At 43.8% G+C, this 20,270-nt stretch overlaps 1 protein-coding gene across 1 annotated transcript in view; it reads left to right on the plus strand.

Moving 5' to 3' along the window:
* The window catches only part of CNTNAP2 (contactin associated protein 2), a 1,643,722-nt gene that overhangs the window by 1,348,461 nt on the left and 274,991 nt on the right, over window positions 1-20,270 (plus strand). The window contains exon 16 of the mRNA XM_068972445.1: window positions 9,022-9,192. Within this exon, the coding sequence (XP_068828546.1) occupies window positions 9,022-9,192 (171 nt within the window). The remainder of the gene's footprint in view (window positions 1-9,021; window positions 9,193-20,270) is intronic.

Consider the following 20,270-nt stretch of genomic DNA (forward strand, 5'->3'; position numbering starts at 1 on the left):
TAGAAAAGACCCTAGTGCTGGAAAAGATTGAAGGCAGGAGAAGAAAGGGACAACAGAAGATAAGATGGCTAGATAGCATCACCGACTCAATGGACACAAACTTGAGCAAACTCCAGGAGACAGTGGCAGACAGAGGAGCCTGGCATGCTACAGTCCATGGGGTTGAAAAGAGTCAGACATAGTAACTGAACAGCAACAAAAAGTCCTAAAGATATAAATATTGTATTTCAATACACCCCAAATCTGTGATCTTGCTATTTCAGAACAACAGGGGGTTAGGCTTGTAAAAGTGCTCAGTTCTCATCTTGCATTCAGGAAAGTCAGTAGAGACTATTTAAAATGCATAAATTAATAAACAGCTAACAAGTCTATTTTAGAAATTCTGGGATACAAGAAGAGTTGTCACTAAGAAATTGGGTTTGTGGGGGGAGACGTGGAGCAGGGAATGGCATTTTGCTATATTCCTTCTAGCACCACTTGGCTTTTAAAACCATGTATGTGTCATATTTTGTTAGAAGTTGAAATTAGGCTTACAATTAATGGCTGCCCATCAAGAAAAAAATATAGTTAGAGATCTTGAAGGCAGAATCCCATGCTAAATAATCACTGATGAGATTAAAGTGATTGCATGTTAAAGAATTTGGCTGAGTGCATTTTCTAGCAGTGATGGACTGAGGTTTCAAGTGACCTCACTTCCCTGCACCGTCTGGAGGTACCTCCCTGGTTCTTTGTCCCTGGTTCTTCCTCCCTCCTGAGATGAGCCCAGGTCTTGCCCAGAAGGTACTTTAAAAGCTTCTCACATGGTCAGCTGGTTTCCAAGCTGGCAGAACCCTCAACCTCACCCCAGTGGTTTTGCTCAGACTTTGCTCCTGACTGTTGCCTCTGCCCGGGGTTGGATCCCTCACCCCTGTCCATAGCCTCTTTATTCTGTTACTGTGGCCCAACCAGCCTCTTCCACCTCAGATGTTCTGCTTCACGCTTCCTGTCTCAGTCTCCATCCTTGCCCGCTCTGCCTGTCCACACCGGCCGTCCCACCATCTGCCATGGAACACGCCTGCCATCCAGCAAATCTCGTTCCCAGCTTGGTGTTCTCAGCCAGAATCACTTCACCCTCGCAGCTCTGACCTTGAGAACAAGTACAGATTGCAGCCATTTCAACAACCTTAAGGGTATAAGCATCATCAGTCTTGCAAATGCGTGGCATCATTCAATGAGGTCTCTGGGAAATAATAGGAATTAAGTCATGGATAAGGGAAATTATGGTTCACCAGTGGGAGCTGTGTCCAGTTATAATAGGTGCTAAAGCAGCATTCACTTTTATTTATATTTATTTGGTATCTTTAATACTCATGTTACTATAAAGTAGATTTTTGTCCCATGAGGGTTTTGCATATAGAGTGGAATTGGATATAACTTATCCAATTGTTTCACATAGCCATTGATTTAATAATTATTTATTGAGTACTTAATATGTTGTGGAGCCAAAGGTTACAGAGATGAAATGGTTTTCTCCCAGCTTTCCAGGAGCTTATGGTCAGCTGGGAACAGTAGAAACAAACAGTAATAATGCTCTAATCTCCATGCATCAGAGAGTGCAAGGAGCACTAGAAAAGGCGCTCATGTTATTTCGTTTCAACCAGAAATCCTGAGATTGGACAGCAATTCACAAGAACAGAGTCCCATAGAAGTTCATCAGGGTCTGAAGTAGCGGCACCCAAACTTTCTTATTATGCCCCTGCTCACTGAAGCCTTTAACCTCACATCCCGAAAAGCTTATTCATGAATTCTATCCATGCTCCACTCTTCAGTTCAGTCGCTCAGTTGTGTCCAACTCTTTGCGACCCCATGGACCACGGCACGCCGGGCTTCCCTGTCCATCACCGACTCCTGGAGTTTGCTCAAACTCAAGTCCATCGAGTTGGTGATAACATCCAAACTTCTCATCCTCTGTCATCCCCTTCTCCTCCTGCCCTCAATCTTTCCCAGCATCAGAGTCTTTTCCAGTGAGTCAGTTCTTTGCATCAGGTGGCCAAAGTATTTGAGCTTCCGCTTCAGCAACAGTCCTTTCAATGGATATTCAGAACTTATTTCCTTTAGGATGGACTGGTTGGATCTCCTTGCAGTCCAAGGGACTCTCAAGAGTCTTCTCCATGTTCTCCTAAACTCCTATATTATGTATGTTATCAAGTATAACTAAAATAAATATTGTGAAGAATGAGGGTTGTTTTTTAATTTCTAAATAGACTTTCTGGTCTCCTCTGCTTGTGCCCCAGGGTCTCTCTCCTTCAGCACCTCCCCGGAGTAGACACCTCACCTGGCACTACCAGTCAGGTCCAGGGTCAAATCCTCACTGTTACTGATCAAAGATCTGCACTTAGACATCAACAAGGGACTGAAGAAGGAGGATGTGATACACATATACATACAATGGAAAGCTACTCAGCCATCAAAATAATGGAATAATGCCATTTGCGGCAACGTGGATGGACCTAGAGATTTTCTGAAGGAAGAGTGGAGGAAGTTAGACGGAGAAGCAGATTGCAGCCCTTTCAACAACCTTAAGGGTATAAGCATCATCAGTCTTGCAAATGTGCGGCATCATTCAATGAGATCTCTGGGAAATAATAGCAATTAAGTCACAGATAAGGAAAATTATGGTTTGCCAGTGGGAGCTGTGTCCAGTTATAATAGGTGCTAAAGCAGCATTCGCTTTTATTTATATTTATTTGATATCTTCAACACTCAACTTTCCAGTGGTCATGTATGGATATTAGAGTTGGACTGTGAAGAAAGCTGAGCGCCGAAGAATTGATGCTTTTGAACTGTGGTGTTGGAGAAGACTCTTGAGAGTCCCTTGGACTGCAAGGAGATCCAACCAGTCCATCCTAAAGGAGATCAGTCCTGGGTGTTCATTGGAAGGACTGATGTTGAGGCTGAAACTCCAATACTTTGGCCACCTGATGTGAAGAGCTGATTTATTGGAAAAGACCCTGATGCTGGGAAAGATTGAGGGCAGGAGGAGAAGGGGACAACAGAGGATGAGATGGCTGGATGGCATCATAGACTCGATGGACATGGGTTTGAGTGGACTCCAGGAGTTGGTGATGGACAGGGAGGCCTGGCGTGCTGCAGTTCATGGGGTCGCAAAGGGTCGGACACGACTGAGCGACTGAACTGAACTGAACTAACACTCATGTTACTATAAAGTAGATTTTTGTCCCATGAGGACTTTGTGTATGACTTCCCTTACATGAAGAATCTAAAAAGACATGATCCAAATGAGCTTATTTACAAAACAGAAACAGACCCACAGACTCATATAATGAGCTTATGGGTGCTGGGGAGGAGGGGCGGGGGGAGGGACAGTTAGGGAGTTTGGGAAGGTCATGTACGTGCTGCTATATTTAAAATGGATAACCAACAAGGACCTACTCAATGTCATGTGGCGGCCTGCACGGGAAGGGGTTTGGGGGAGAATGGATATATGTGTATATATGGCTCAGCCCCTTTGCTGCTAACCTGAAACTACCACAACATTATTAATTGGCTATACTTCAATACAGAATAAACAGTTTTTTAAAAAAGAATCTGGATTTAGTCAATTCATCCAAAGGTGAGGGACAGACCAGCAAAGACTCCAAATATGTCATGTGATCAGCCAGACCTTTCCAGAAGAATGACTAGTAACCGCCATTTGTACAAGGCATACTTTCCTTGTGAAAGTATCCATTCGAGAGACCAAATTAATTCAAAGTTGCTTAGTGAGCACAGAATGAGAGCAAATGGAACTGTGGCCTGTTGGGATATTTCTGCAAATGAGAATTAACGGATCGAACTGCCCTCCTCTCTGGAGATATTTCTGTCTGAATAACCAGTGCTGGACCTCAAATAAATACTGACATATTTTACTTTTACCTTTTCTTTTTTCTAGAATCATTTTAAACAGCTGCCCTTCTGTTAACACAACACATCAGAAAATAAGAATGCATTTGATTGGAGGAAAACTTGAAAATGTCAATTACATCTCTGTCCTGGGGATTTAACCCAAAGAGACAGAATTGCTTGACTTTCAGGTTAATTCATGGCTGGAGACTGACCCTTGCTGGTTCCTAGATTGTTAAGAGGCTCTCACCCATTAGGCAGGCTGAATGCTGCTGGCCCTGGGCACTCTTCATTCCAGCCTAGAACTCTGACTGGTGAGAGGGTTGCAACTTTAAATTTATCTTGAGAGATCTTCATTTTCACCTACCTGGGAGAGGTGAACCTAAACTCGCCTCTCCAGACTTGAAGGCAGATCTTGAGCAGGAAAGAGTGCTCAGATGATAGCAACTTAAACAATAGTTAAGATTCTTTCTTTTTAGGTATTTGTCTAACCAACGTCGTATCACACCCTTTTCCTGAAAGGAAACGAGTCTATTTTTCTTCTACTGAAAGCAATGATATTGCAATTAAAAAAAAAAAAAGAGCTTAAAACTACACTAAGGCTTTTGCTACACTTTCAACAGTGGACTCTCCACCACCACTGTTTTTACCTTAATGGAGATATTTGAAAACATGTTTTGCACTGACTTGTTCAGTTGCTCAGTCGTGTCCAACTCTTTGTGACCCCATGGATTGCAGCACACCAGGGTTCCCTATCATCCACTATTGGAGTTTGGCCAAATTCATGTCCACTGAGTCAGTGATACTGTTTATACATTGCCATCCACTTATCTAGATGTCACTGTATCCTAGATGTCCTAAGAACAAAGTAAATAACATTAATTAAACAAAGACACTTTATTATCTCATAATATAGCAACATTATATACTTAATTTGAACTTATGGCATAAGCATTCAGTTCAGTTCAGTCACTCAGTCATGTCCGACTCTTTGCAACCCCATGAACTGCAGCACGCCAGCAGTACCAACAAAGTTAATTCTGTTTAAGAATAGCAGCTGAACTTATTGCATACGTGCACTATTTGTATAAAAGGAAGGGGAAAATATAGTTGACAGAAACTAACAAAATGAATGTAGTTGATTCAGTGTGTTCTTTGAAGGAAAGATACGGCAAAAATCTATTTTTAAAAACAATATATTGTATTTTAAATTCTTTATTTACTTATTAATTTATTTATTTTTGGCTGTGTTGGTTCTTTGTTGCTGCTCGAGGGCTTTTCTCTAGATACAAAGTGTGGGTTTCCGTCTGTGGTGTCTTTTCTTGTGGCTCATGGGCTCTAGAGCACAGGCTCAGTAGTTGTGGCACACAGGGTTAGTGGCTCTGCAGCATATGGGATCCTCCTGGACAGGGGATTGAACTCATGTCCCCTGCATTGGCAGGCAGATTCTTAACCACTAAACCACCAGCAGCTGCTGCTAAGTCGCTTCAGTTGTGTCCAACTCTGTGTGACCCCCACGGACAGCAGCCCACCAGGCTCCTCTGTCCATGGGATTCTCCAGGCAAGAACACTGGAGTGGGTTGCCACTTCCTTCTGCATGGACCACCAGGGAAGTCCCAAAAATACATGTTTTAGATGTTAAAATTTCCCACAGGCAGTTTACTGATCTAGTAGGCTTTTATTCAGTGATTCATGAATCAAGCAACCTCCAGCCTAGCGGAGAGAAAGGAGCGCTGAAGAGCTGTGCAAGACAAGAGGTGTTATGAACCAAAGGGAACAGGAACAGAAAGTTACACTGGGTGTGTGCTGATTGGCTGAAGCAGGGCTGCACCCCTTACATCAGCAGAGGGAAGGCCTAAAGTATCAGGGACCCTTAGCTGAGCAGGCCAGTGCTGCTTGGGTAGCCTGGACCTTCCTTCTCTGGGCGAGCTGAGCCCAGAGGCTGTTAAGTGCTGGTTTACTGACCCAGGGGTTAGCAAGAGTGACTCCATCTTGGGCCTCACCTGGTGACTTTAACATAAGTTTAATACTAAAGGTAAAAGCTTTAGTAACTGTTTTAAAGCATATTCATGTATTTTAGTGCCAGGGTCCAACCCTGGTGGATCCAGGGTGATTCGAAGGAGGGGACGGAGTCGGCGTCCTTGGAAAAATACATATTTAATTACATATATATAGACAGATTAGAAATGGATAGTGTAGTAGGAAAATTAGTGGAGAAAAAGATGCTGAATAACTTGGTTTATGTGGAATAACATCCATGCTCCAGATGGGAATTCAGCCAGAAGAAATGGGGAGCAAGAAAGAAATGACATGGGGGAATCAGTCTTTCTGGAAACTGATCCCATTTCTTTATTTTTCAGGTTTGCTTATATACCTTTTGTTACACATAGGGATGAATACAGAGTCACATGGGGGTCAGCAGACCTGACCTTTATCAAAATCAGGTGCTTCACATAAATGTATAAAAAAAAAGGTCTTAGGGGTTTTACATCATCTTCTGGCCATGAGACCTGCTGACATTTTATGACCCTTTCTTTCTGATAACCAAAAAACTTATTTTTTCCAAGGGTGTTTTTTCTTAAACCAGGCACCACCTTCCAAATAAAGTTGCATTCCTATAGGGTGAGGGTGTAGGGAGTTACAATCAAGAAAGGAATTTATTTAACCCAAGGTTAACATGATTAATCTTAAAGGTTAATACTTATTTCTCCTATATGTTAGTTATATTCATTATAAGGGCAGGGAATATGGAGATTTAGCAGCAAACATCAGCCCAACAAGTGAAAATCCTTTCACCAATGTTCCCCTTAAGATCTATTTAGTCTTAAGATAGTGATAAAGTTACATTTTTACATAGCAAGGACACAGTGATTTATAACAAAGTACAGTGATCTATTACAAAAGAGAAAATTCATTAACTCAAAAAGTCTAGTATTGCTAACCTTAAAAACTACTATATTTCCTTTTCTATATTCCAAATACATTGATTAATATATTCCCAGGTGCCTAAGGATATGGAGGCCTGGCGGCAATCATTGACTCAACAATGAGAAAAGCCCTATGCTAATTAAGACTCTCAAAATACTCCAAAACTCTCTGTGCTGTTTATGGTTGAGAGGTAGTAAACAATCATGTGCAGGAGTATGGATAATCCTGTCACACAAGCTAGTCTGTCAGCAGAGAGGTTTGACCTGAGACACCCTTGTCACACCCAGGGCAGGGAATTAGCAGCAATTATTGGCACAACAAATGAAAAAACGCTTCACCAATATAATTCCTAACCAACCCACTATACTAATAATTTCTAACTCCCCAAAAGAATTTGCCTTTAGTAAGTCTAAAACATCTCGTGCCTCTCAGATTGGGAGGCTATAAACAATCACATGTGGCCGGACGAACCTCTACAGGCGGGCTAGATAACCTTCAGAGTCCGTAAGCTGAAACACTCTTGTCATGCCCAGGAATTTTTATTGCCTTGGAGCTACACGTTACCTCCTTCTCCAAGAGAAATGGTGATGGGGGAGAGCCCCCCATAAAGTCAGAGGTGTAGGTGAGAGCATAAAACAGACTCTGGTTTTGGGGGTAGATGCTCGGGACCGGGGGGTTTCCTGAGGCTTGATCACGCCTTTGCGTATGCCAAGCCTCCTTCCTCATGACCGTTGCCATGGGCGGAGTTCCTCACGCTGGCCCCCAGCATTTTAGCCCTTAGCTGTGCTGTCAAATGGACTTAGAAATGGGCACTTCCTAAAGGAATTTCTCTCCTGGAGATAAAGTCAGGAGTCAGCTCTTGGTGGGTTTCCCTGGTGGGCTTCCCTGGCGGCTCAGCAGTAAAGAATTCGCCTGCAATACAGGAGCCGCAGGAAGCACAGGTTCAATCTCTGGGTCGGGAAGATCCCCTGGAGGAGGGCCTGACAACCCACTCCAGTATTCTGGGTCTGAAAAATCCCAGGGACAGGGGAGCCTGACAGGCTACAGTCCACGGGGTCTCTAGAGTAGGGCATGACTGAGCGACGGAGCACACAGGCACACTGCTCTTGATGTCATATTAAATTCCTGGTGCACCTGTTTTGATGGAATGTCAGTCCTCTAGTTTAGTGCTTTTATTTTGTCCCATGAACTGCCTTTCTCCTGGGGCCACTGCCTACTATCAGGCAATGAGTGCAGAGGGGGTGAGTACAACTGTGTCTACCCCATGAGTTCAAGGATAGGGGCTGATTGTAAGCCCTTAAATGCGCTCAGCTCAGCATTCCCAACCCCACAAAACAGCCACAGGTCAGAGTGTCCCATGGAGTCCCCAAGGAGGAAGAGGCTGGGGAGGGGACCTTTACAGCAACTCGCCTGTGGGGCTTGGAGCAGGAGGGGTGGAGAGATGACTGGACAGGTCATCCTACCTTTTTCCCTAGCTTCTTGCTCAGCCAGGCTTCTGCAGTCCCCGTGGTTGTATTTCTGCTTCACCTGCCCCAGGGTTGGAGCAGCTGCTGGCTGGAAGCAAGCATTGCTTATTTCAAGACAAAGACAGATGAGAAGCAGGAGCAGGATACCAAAGACCCCTTCCTAGTCCATCTTTCTCAGTCGAGTCCAGATGCTTCTTGCATCAAACATAAGCCTGGGGACTTCTCTGGCGGTCCAGTGGTTAAGACTTCAACTTCCAATGCCAGGGGTGCAGGTTCAATCCCTGGTCAGCAAGCTAAGATCCCACATGCCTCACGGCCAAAAAACCCAAATCATAAAACACAAGCAATATTGTAACAAATTCAATAAAGGCTTTAAAAATGGTCCACATCAAAAATGAAAAAAAAAGAAACATAAATCTGAGTTCAAAACAGCCACACCCACCCACCACATGAAACCAGGGGTGTCCCTCCATTTTCTCCTCCTCTGACATGTACTCCTGAGAGGACACCTCTTAGAAGGATTTATCCATCCTTAGTCAAATATTTTATATACAGACACACATATAACTTCTGGAAAGTTGAAGACACGTTTGTGGGGACTTTGTGCAGTGTCATTCAGCAGGAAGAGCGGAAGCAAGGGCTACTGTCAGTGGGATTGTATTAAAACTCGGGAAGCGGCTCTCGTTTCCACCAGTGCCATGATCGGGTGTAAATTACCCTGCCCTCTTCTCTGTTCCTTCCACAGGGAATTACTGGAATGCGGCCTCTTTCCCAAACCCATCATCCTACTTGCATTTCTCCACTTTCCAAGGGGAGACCAGTGCTGACATCTCCTTCTACTTCAAAACGTTAATCCCCCGGGGAGTGTTTCTTGAAAATCTGGGGAACACAGATTTCATCAAACTCGAACTGAAATGTGAGTATCCATTGTTTGTCAGCTCATGAATAACTGCTCTTGTCACTTACAAGCTGGTCTTAACCTCGATTATGTAATTGGCGCTAGAAGGTAGATGCACTCCCTGAGAAAGACCTAGGTTCCCGTGCCCAGGTGCTCAAAGGATACAGTCACAGACAGAGCCTCCCACAGTGCTATTCTAGGAGGACGAGAGAGAATAAATTGCCCTGATACTGGGGGCGGGGGTGGGGGGGGAATGTGTACTTTTGTTGAACTCTAGTCAATTTACAGTGTTATGTTAGTTTTCAGGTAACAGCAAAATGATTCAGTTTTATATATATATATAGCTTTTCAGATTCTTTTCCACAAGTTATTACAAGATATTGAGTATAGTTCCCTGTGCAAGAAAGTAGGTTCTCATTGTTTATCTGTTTTATATATGGTAATGTGTATCTGTTAATCCCAAACTCCTAATTTGTCTCTACCCCTCCACCTTCTCTATCCCCTTTGGTAATCCTGAATTTATTTTCCATGTGTGAGTCTATTTCTGTTTTGTAAACTAAGTTCGTTTGTGTAATTTTTTTAGATCCCACCTGTAAGTGATATCGTATGATATTTGTCTTTCTCTGTCTGCTGACTTCACGTAGTATGGTCATCTCCAAGTCCAACCATGTTGCTGCAAATGGCATTATTCCACTCTTTTTATGGCTGGGTAGTATTCTGTTGTATGTATGTACCATATCGTTTTTATCCATGCCCCTGTTGGTGCATATTTAAATTATATCCATATCTCGCCTATTGTAAATGGTGCTGCTATGAATATTGGGATGCATGCAGCTTTTCAAATTGGAGCTATATGCCCAGGAGTGGGATTGCAGGATCATGTAGTAGTTCTATTTTTAGTTTTTCAAGGAATATTTTTAAGAAAGTATTCTTAAGGAATATTAAGACACAATATTCCATGTTGTTCTCCATAGTATCTATGCCAATTTACTTTTCCACCAACAATGGAAGAAGGTTCCCTTTTCTCTATGCTCTCTCCAGCATGTATTACTCATGGACCTTTTAACAATGTCCATTCTGACTGGTGTGAAGAATGTATTTGTTTTCTAAGGAGACAGGGTTAAGAGTAGATGGGGGATCGGGTAAAGTGATCAGGAATAAGAAATAAGAGAATTGGGGTAACAACACACAAAAATAGGAAAAATCAGAATTAACATCTGCGGGAGTGGATGAAGCAACCTAGACAGCAGAACAGTGTTGCTGTGCAACCCTGGGTCTGCAGCTTTGCAGAAGAGGCTCCACATCCACCCACACTCTGAAGGTTTGAGTCCTGGGTGTTCTCACCTAGGGTGCAGAAACTACCAGAATCCCAGCAAGGGCAGAGGCTGCCTGGGTCAGCTCAGCCCTGTGGATCCCAAAGACCCTCAGAGGTCGTGTGATTTGAGGATGCCACCCATGGAGGGCAGGGGGTCAATGCACCTGAGCAGGGTAAGTCTCATTGTACGGGGACCTTTTATCTACGGGGCACAGGTGCAGCTTTACGAATCGGTGTCCACAAACTTCCAAGTCTGGTGCACATTTGCCGGGCTCCCCTGGCTGTCCAGACCCAGGAACAGCCAGAACCAGGAGGGGAAGCGGGTCAGTGGCCCGGGTCCCTGCATGGAATCTCGGTGCCCTCCCCGCATCAGAGTCCTTCCTCCTGGCCCGTGCTCTGTGTCTGAGCACCTGTGTTACTGGGTCTGGTCTGAGGATGATCCCAGACATATTTTCCAGAAATAGCTGATGGTGTATTTTCCTCCTTTTGTAGTTACAATTTTGCAATATGGTCTTTGAGAAAGGGAATCTCAGGCAACTGTGTTTCTGCTGAAATCCTATGGGATTCTTTCTGTTAAATGCTGGACGGCGATATGGCAGAAGTGCATGGACTTTGGAATTTTCATTCTCAGGTTGAAATCCAAGTCCTCAGGCAAAGTGCTTCATCTGTTTGAATCCTAATTTCCAAATCTATAAAATGGGGATGATAATTTGCTGGGGTTATGATGCTAGAATATAGCTACTCATGAAGCATTTATTTCAGTGTCTAGTAGTTACTGTAATTACCATCTTTCTGCGAATGCTCATTACAGATCTAGTACGAGCCAGATCTGGTTGAAAGGAAGACTGAGAATATTCTAGCCCTAGAGTTACAAAGTAAACAAATAGAAATCATTTATTTTCATGAATTATGGGCTAGAATTATTTAAAAGGGATTTCCACAGAAATTAATTGAATCAGACTATTTTCTGACTTACGCAAAGTTGGGCTGTATTTTAGAAATATCTCATGGCACAAAAGGGAAATTGACAATCCCGTATCTGAGTGACTCTATGAGCTTCTGTAAAATTACTTGAGTTCGCCCTGTCCTTGCTTCATACCCCCATGTTTTGTAAACTCAGTCCTGGGTTGGAAATAAGACAAATGAAGTATAGAAAGGCCAGGCCTTTCTGCTAGAGTGTCTGTATAATAGAACTTCCCTCATTTCTAATTAGGAAAAACCTCCACAGATGTTTTCAAAGTCTTCTCAGTCTTTCCGTGAAATGAAAACTCCGTGACAGAGGGTGGATTATCGCCTCATTTTGTCATGTGGCTCTTTTTCTGTCATCCAGTTTACTTTTGGTGAAGAAGTGTGAGACTTTCAAGGCACAGATTAGAGGTTGGCCTCTCCTCGGAGTTCTCTAGACCTTCTAATAATTACTGAAGGTGGAAGCACCTTTTATAAGGTCTCCTAAATGTCAGAGATACCAAATGTCCATCTTTGTATAGCACCACCGTTCAGGTTCAAAGGAACTTTTGGGAGGAACAGGGAGGGAAACGCAGGTTGGTCTGTTTGAGCAAAACTTCTTCAAAGTATACAAGAAGCGGTGCTTCCACAAAGAACATGAGGAAATGTGGCCATGACTGAGGCTTGCTTCTGCCCCATGCATCACGTTTCTCCAGACTATTCTGTGCAGGATACGTGGGGTGATGGGAGAGGTGGAGAATTCTTGCAAGCCCCTCTCTCCCTTCCACTGATGAGTCACTGCTAACCTAATGGGTCCCGAAGTCAAACTTTTAAAGAGTGTCTCTACTTTTTTTCCCCTGAATTTGCTAGGCTTTCTAATATCTTTCAGGTAGGAATTCAAATTTTTCTTCTCTACATGTGTCTCAAAGGAGTTTTGTCACAGTGTGTCTACACAGTGGTTTCTAGAATAACATTTCGGTTAATTAATGACATTGTATCCTCTGTTAGAAATGGAAAATTCTTGACTCTAAGAACGGTGAGTCAGGGGCTTCCCTGGTGGCTCAGCAGTAAACAGTCTGCCTGCCAACGCAGAAGAGTCAGGTTCGATCCCTGATCCAGGAAGATCCCACATGCCTCGGGACAGCCAAGCCCAAGCACCAGAACTATTGAGCCCAAGCTCTAGAGCGCAAGAGCCCCAACGACTGAAGCCCCTGAGCCCTGGAGCCCATGCTCTGCAACGAGAGAAGCCACCGCAATGAGAAGCCTGCGCCCTGCAACTAGAGAGTAGCCCCCCGCTCACCCCAGCTAGAGAAAAGCCCTGCAGCAATCAAGACGCAGCACAGCCAAAAATTAAAAAACAGAGCAGTGAGTCAGTTGCGCTAATTTAATGAGACACCATCAGCATCTTACTGTGCAAGTGAAAAAGCCATGGTGAAGTTAGACTGATGTTACTCACTAGCATGCTCTACAGGTAAGACTATAAGGCTGCGTTTCACTTCTTTGCTGTCAATATTTCTTTCATTCATTCGGTGGGTATTTACTGAGTCCCAACCATGTCCCAGATACTATGCTAGGTCAAACATCGTTAAATCAAGGATGGCGTCTTTCCCTCCAAAGATCTTTCTGTTTGTTTTGGAAAGCAGCCAAGTCAATCAGCAGCTATGATAACAATAAAAATAGCTCAGCTTTGTTCAGACTCTCTGTGTCTCCAGCACTTTTCCAGGGACTTTACAGAGAGCATCTCACTTACTTCCCTAACCACCCTTTGGGCTGGAGCACCACCGTTAGCATCTCTGTTTTTCAAATGAGGAAACCGAGGCACAGGATGTAAGTTGCCTGGTCAAGGTCACACAGAGGGGATATGACAGAGCTGGTGCTTAACCCCAAACATTTTTTGTCTGTTCTGAGTCTGTTGCTGTTAACACCAAACCACGCCACCTCCCGGAACAGACATTGAGAGAGATGGCTGAGCGCACCGAGGGGGCATTTAAACCCAACTGGAGTGACAGGTGCTTCCCAAGGAATGTGATGCTTTAATCAAGTTTTGATGGATGAGCAGGAGGCAGGAAGGGGAGGAAGGTGGGGGCAGAAGGAAGATCTGGAAAGGAAAAGTGTGACTAAAAGGAGAACACCTGTCCGTGAAGGCGTGAGCTGGCTTGCCTTGACCCTGAAAGTTATGGGGAGCGGGGCCATAACGCGATCAGATTTGTGTTCACCCGAGGAAAGATGGAAAAGCCAGAGAAGAAGTGGCGGGGACTGCTGCAAAGATGGTGCAGAGTGAATAGGAGCTGGGCAAGCTGACAGGGAAGGGTCCTAGATGAGAGAGCTGCTTAGGAGAGAGATTCCACAGGTTCTAACAAAGTTGTTGTGAGAGTGAAGTGGGAGGGGAGGTTCTAGAATGAAGCCAACATTTGGTTGGGATGGTTTTGATGATTGTGTGGATAGAACAACTTTTACCAAGGATGACGGCATTGGAGGGCAAAATGAAAACTGCCTTTGGATGTTCGGAGTTTGAGGGCCCACAGGATCAAGGAATGTCTCTCCAAGTGGACACACGTAGAGAGTGCCGTCTATTCAAGTCTGAAGCCCGACAGAGCACTCTGAGCTACAAGCATGCAACGTGAGCAGCAGCGTCACTTAGAGAATCATCAGGAAATCAGTATGGGTGCCTCAGCATGGATGAGATTGCCCAGAACAAATGTGCAGAGAGAGAAACCAGGTGCCCAAGGGTGAAAACCACACTTAAAAGATAGAAGGAAGAAAAGGAGCTTGTAGAAGCCTGGCAGAGAAGTAGGAAGATGGTGATATCCCAGGGGCCAAACATAGAAAGAATTTCAAGAACAAAAAAAGTGCCTGATGCCACTGAACTGAGAGATCACAAAAGGAAGAACGTAAGGGGCTCTGCAACTTTCACATGTAGAGGTCACTGTCAAAATGTGAGGCCGTGTCTGTGGTGAGCGGAGGTAGATACAGAGATCAAGAGATGGTGGTTTTCTTCATTGTTCTTGTGGGGAGGGACTTGGGTACCATGTATATTAAAAGAGAATGCAGTAAAGAAAAAAGAAGTTCTAGATGTGGGAGAGAAAGTGACTGGTGGAAGGAGTGAAGTCCCCTAGGAAGGGAGAATGAGTGACATGTAGAATTAGAACATCTGAAGGGACTGATGGAAAGAGGAGAGATAAGCCAGTCCATTTCCAAACCAGAAATTACTTTTGATTCTGTTGTTTGTTTGCTTATTTTTTGTCAGTTATTTTTGAGATGGCCGAGGAGCCGTGCTTTAGAAAATATTCGCTAACAACCACAGACATTTCCATTTATTTTTCCAGAGTTCCCCACAAGGAACAAGTTGACTTCCCTACATCCCTTTTCTGGCCAAGACGCTCCCGTCTTGAACTTGACCATGGTCCCATCACCTGGTGACCTCTCACTGAGCACCTGCTGTGTCGGGGGCACTAGGGTGGATCCTGGAGGTCCCAAGGTGGAGACAAGAGAACCCAAGACCCTCACCTACTAAAGGAGACAAATACACTGACTGCTGTATGGATGCCTAACTTTTATTATGAACTTTGTAGTGCCATGCACTACTCTAAAACTTCGATAGGTACTAACATTTTTAGGAATCAGCAAACTAAAATGGACTGGAATGGGTGAATTTAACTCAGATGACCATTATATCTAGTACTGTGGGCAGGAATCTCTCAGAAGAAATGGAATAGCCATCATGGTCAACAAAAGAGTCCAAAATGCAGTACTTGGATGCAGTCTCAAAAATGACAGAATGATCTCTGTTAATTTCCAAGGCAAACCATTCAGTATCACAGTAATCCAAGTCTATGCCCCAACCAGTAATGCTGAAGAAGCTGAAGTTGAATGGTTCTATGAAGACCTACAAGACCTTTTAGAACTAACACACAAAAAATATGTCCTTTTCATTATAGGGGACTGGAATGCAAAAGTAGGAAGTCAAGAAACACCTGGAGTAACAGGCAAATTTGGCCTTGGAATATGGAATGAAGCAGGGCAAAGACTAATAGAGTTTTGCCAAAAAAATGCACTGGTCATAGCAAACACCCTTTTTCAACAACACAAGAGAAGACTCTACACATGGACATCACCAGATGGTCAACCCTGAAATCAGATTGATTATATTCTTTGCAGCCAAAGATGGAGAAGCTCTATACAGTCAGCAAAAACAAGACCAGGAGCTGACTGTGGCTCAGATCATGAACTCCTTATTACCAAATTCAGACTCAAATTGAAGAAAATAGGGAAAACTGCTAGACCATTCAGGTATGACCGCAATCAAATCCCTTATGATTATACAGTAGAAGTGAGAAATTGATTTAAGGGCCTAGATCTGATAGATAGAGTGCCTGATGAACTATGGATGGAGGTTCATGCCATTGTACAGGAGACAGGGATCAAGACCATCCCCATGGAAAAGAAATGCAAAAAAGCAAAATGGCTGTCTGGGGAGGCCTTACAAATAGCTGTGAAAAGAAGAGAAGCAAAAAGCAAAAGAGAAAAGGACAGATATAAGCATCTGAATGCAGAGTTCCAAAGAACAGCAAGAAGAGATAAGAAAGCCTTCTTCAGCGATCAATGCCAAGAAATAGAGGAAAACAACAGAATGGGAATGACTAGAGATCTCTTCAAGAAAATTAGAGATACCAAGGGAACATTTCATGCAAAGATGGGCTCGATAAAGGACAGCAATGGTCTGGACCTAACAGAAGCAGAAGATATTAAGAAGAGATGGCAAGAATACACAGAAGAACTATACAAAAAAGATCTTCACGACCAAGATAATCATGATGATGTGATCACTCACCTACAGGCAGACATCCTGGAATGTGAAGTCAAGTGGGCCTTAGAAAGCATCACTACGAACAAAGCTAGTGGAGGTGATGGGATTCCAGTTGAGCTGTTTCAAATCCTGAAAGATGATGCTGTGAAAGTGCTGCACTCAATATGCCAGCAAATTTGGAAAACCCAGCAGTGGCCACAGGACTGGAAAAGGTCAGTTTTCATTCCAGTTCCAAAGAAAGGCAATGCCAAAGAATGCTCAAACTACTGCACAACTGCACTCATCTCACATGCTAGTAAAGTAATGCTTAAAATTCTCTAAGCCAGGCTTCAGCAATACGTTAACCGTGAACTTCCTGATGTTCAAGCTGTTTTTAGAAAAGGCAGAGGAACCAGAGATCAAATTGCCAACATCTGCTGGATCATGGAAAAAGCAAGAGAGTTCCAGAAAAACATCTATTTCTGCTTTATTGACTATGCCAAAGCCTTTGACTGTGTGGATCACAAGAAACTGTGGAAAATTCTGAAAGAGATGGGAATACCAGACCACTTAATCTGCCTCTTGAGAAACCTGTGTGCAGGTCAGGAAGCAACAGCTAGAACTGGACATGGAACAACAGACTGGTTCCAAATAGGGAAAGGAGTACATCAAGGCTGTATATTGTCACCCTGCTTATTTAACTTATATGCAGAGTACATCATGAGAAACGTTGGACTGGAAGAAACCCAAGCTGGAGTCAAGATTGCCGGGAGAAATATCAATAACCTCAGATATACAGATGACACCACCCTTATGGCAGAAAGTGAAGAGGAACTAAAAAGCCTCTTGATGAAAGTAAAAGTGGAGAGTGAAAAAAGTTGGCTTAAAGCTCAACATTCAGAAAACAAAGATCATGACGTCTGGTCCCATCACTTCAAGGCAAATAGATGGGGAAACAGTGGAAACAGTGTCAGACTTTATTTTTGTGGGCTCCAAAATCACTGCAGATGGTGACTGCAGCCATGAAATTAAAAGACGCTTACTCCTTGGAAGAAAAGTTATGATCAACCTAGAGAGCATATTCAAAAGCAGAGACATTACTTTGCCGACTAAGGTCCGTCTAGTCAAGGCTATGGTTTTTCCAGTGGTCATGTGTGGATGTGAGAGTTGGACTGTGAAGAAGGCTGAGCACCGAAGAACTGATGCATTTGAACTGTGGTGTTGGAGAAGACTCTTGAGAGTCCCTTGGACTGCAAGGAGATCCAACCAGTCCATTGTGAAGGAGATCAGTCCTGGGATTTCTTTGGAAGGAATGATGCTAAAGCTGAAGCTCCAGTACTTTGGCCATCTCGTGCCAAAGAGTTGACTCATTGGAAAAGACTCTGATGCTGGGAGGGATTGGGGGCAGGAGGAGAAGGGGACGACCGAAGATGGGATGGCTGGATGGCATCACGGACTCCACGGACGTGAGTCTGAGTGAACTCCAGGAGTTGGTGATGGACAGGGAGGCCTGGCATGCTGCGATTCATGGGGTCACGGAGAGTCAGACATGACTGAGTGACTGAACTGAACTGGACTCCATATGTGCCAAAGAGGAACTCAAAAAGAATAAGAATGTTCCCATCCCACTGCACACAGTCTAATGGGAGAGACTAGAGTATAAAACAGTATTTTGGATGAGATGAAATGTTAATAAATATAGGGCAATACACGGCAGTGACCCAGATGAGGCAACAATTACTTCTGCATGGAGAAGAAGAAAAGGTTCTTTGGAGATTAAGCCATTGTAACTGAGGCTCAACCCACATTTCTGGCTCTGGATCCCAAAGGCAGAAACTAGTCATAGATGGCGTGGATGCACCGCAGAGGTGAGGTGCGCGGTTCACCAGTGCAGCGAGGGCTGTAGGACTCTGTGCTCGGTGGGATCTCCAGGGCCAGAACACTGCCTGGCACATCGCAGGTGCTGAGTAAGCATCTGTTGAAAGAATAAAATCAGTGAATGAGGTGCTAGGCTAATGGAGAAACATAGAAAAATCTAGGTGGAAAAGGACAGCACCGCTCAGGGGAGGCGGGAGTCAGAATGGTGACAGACATACATGGGAAGGTGGCAGGATGATGGTGGTTGGTGGAATTTAGGAATTCAAGATTTCACGAGAAAGCAGATTGGGCGATGCGCAGGTCTGCGATGCATCGTCTGGCCATGCACATGGGCTTCTGGGTTGCATGAAAAGGCTGTAGGGAAAGTCATGGCAAAGGGCGCAGTGGACAGGGAGCCTGTGATCCAAGCATTGCAGGCCCTGGGTTCAAGGATGGCAGTGATAAGCACAGGAGAGGAAGTCTCATGGGAGGAAGCATTGCTGCGTGCAGTCTCTGGTGCCATAGAACAGAAGAAGCTCTGAGGTCAAGCGTGCTCCCAGCTGCCCTCCTGGCCCCAAGACATGGGCCCCAAGGGAAGGGGTTGGGTGACTGATTGGTAGGTTTTTCCTCAAAGTGAACTGTAATCAGAGGAAGTGTTTAGACGTATTTGATGGTAAACAGTGACCATAGTGTTTCTTAGGGCTTTCCTGGTGGTCAGATGGTAAAGAATCTGCCTGCAATACAGGAGACCTGAGTTCGATCCCTGAGTCAGGAAGATGCCCTGGAGGAAGGAATACCAATCCATTCCAGTATTCTTGCCTGGAGAATCCCAGGGACAGAGGAGCCTGGTGGGCTATATAGTACAAGGGATCACAGAGAGTCAGACATGATTGAGTGATTAACACTTTCGCACTTCACTATAGCATTTTTATTCTTTGTTTAACGATTTAAAAGAGCTTACACAGTGGGGGGATTTTGAAGGGGATGTCCCCTGTCTGGAAAACATTCAGGAGAAGCAGCCAGCAACTGAAACTGAACCAGGAATTGAAACTGAAGCTCCAGTACTTTGCCCACTTGATGCAAACAGCCGACTCTGGAAAAGACCCTGGTGATGGAAAAGATTGACGGCAAGAGAAGAGGGCAACAGAGGATGAGATGGTTGGATAGCATCACCAACCCTATGGACACAAGTTTGACCAAACTCTGGGAGATAGTGAAGGGCAGGGAAGCCCGATGTGCTGCAGTCCATGGGGTCGCAAAGAATCAAACATGGCTTAGCAACCCAACAACAACAACAACCAGAAACTGTTGCAATATTTTAGCATAAGCTTCCCTGTTGACAAAGCTTGAGCTTTTCCAGGTATAAGGTTGATTCGGAACACAGATTTGCATTCAACTGGCATATCTCCACAAAATGTGCTAGCAGAAGTCCAATGTCCTGCTAATCTTCAGGAAACATATTAAGGAAAAACCTTCATTTTCCAAGATACCAGTTTCTGCAGTACACATGCTCAAGAATGTGGCAGAAGAAAATATTCTGCAGAGGAAATAAACTAATGGCAATTTATGGTCCACTATTCCAGAATTGGAACAACCTGTTATATTAAGGGAGCTTCCTTTGTGTAGACATGAGAAATGTCTAATTCCACTTTACTGGTGTCTCTGCCATGGGGACACTATTCAGGGTATTTCTTCTTTGATAAATATTGTGAGTTTTTAGTAATACAGATCAGACGTTAGCACCTGGATTTTTCCTTTTAATTATCCTACCCTTCTTGTTATCAACATAGATTCAGGAAGAATTTTAGTATTTCTACTTCTTTGCAAGTCTAGCTATGAGCTCAATTAGTGTTAAAGATCTGGGACTCTAAATGATCCTGACTTGCTCATTATAACACATTAGAAAGAAAAAACCACCATAAAATGTTTTTTAACCTGCATAGTAACACTGTTGTCAATTTTTTTAATGTATACAAAATTTTTCTAGTTTCTGGTTTCAACTTTTCAATTTCAATTGTGGACCAAAACAGTTCAGAAATATAAATGAAGAAAGATGAAACTTGTGCTCTATTAAAGTTATTTAATATATTAGCCATGTGCATTTCAAAGTATTAAAATATATACAAATAACTGGTGACACTGTCAAGTTTAATGTACCCAGATTTCTTTGCCAATCTCACTGAAGGGGACAGT

Source organism: Capricornis sumatraensis, chromosome 5 (genome assembly GCF_032405125.1).
Source record: "Capricornis sumatraensis isolate serow.1 chromosome 5, serow.2, whole genome shotgun sequence".
Taxonomy (NCBI): domain Eukaryota; kingdom Metazoa; phylum Chordata; class Mammalia; order Artiodactyla; family Bovidae; genus Capricornis; species Capricornis sumatraensis.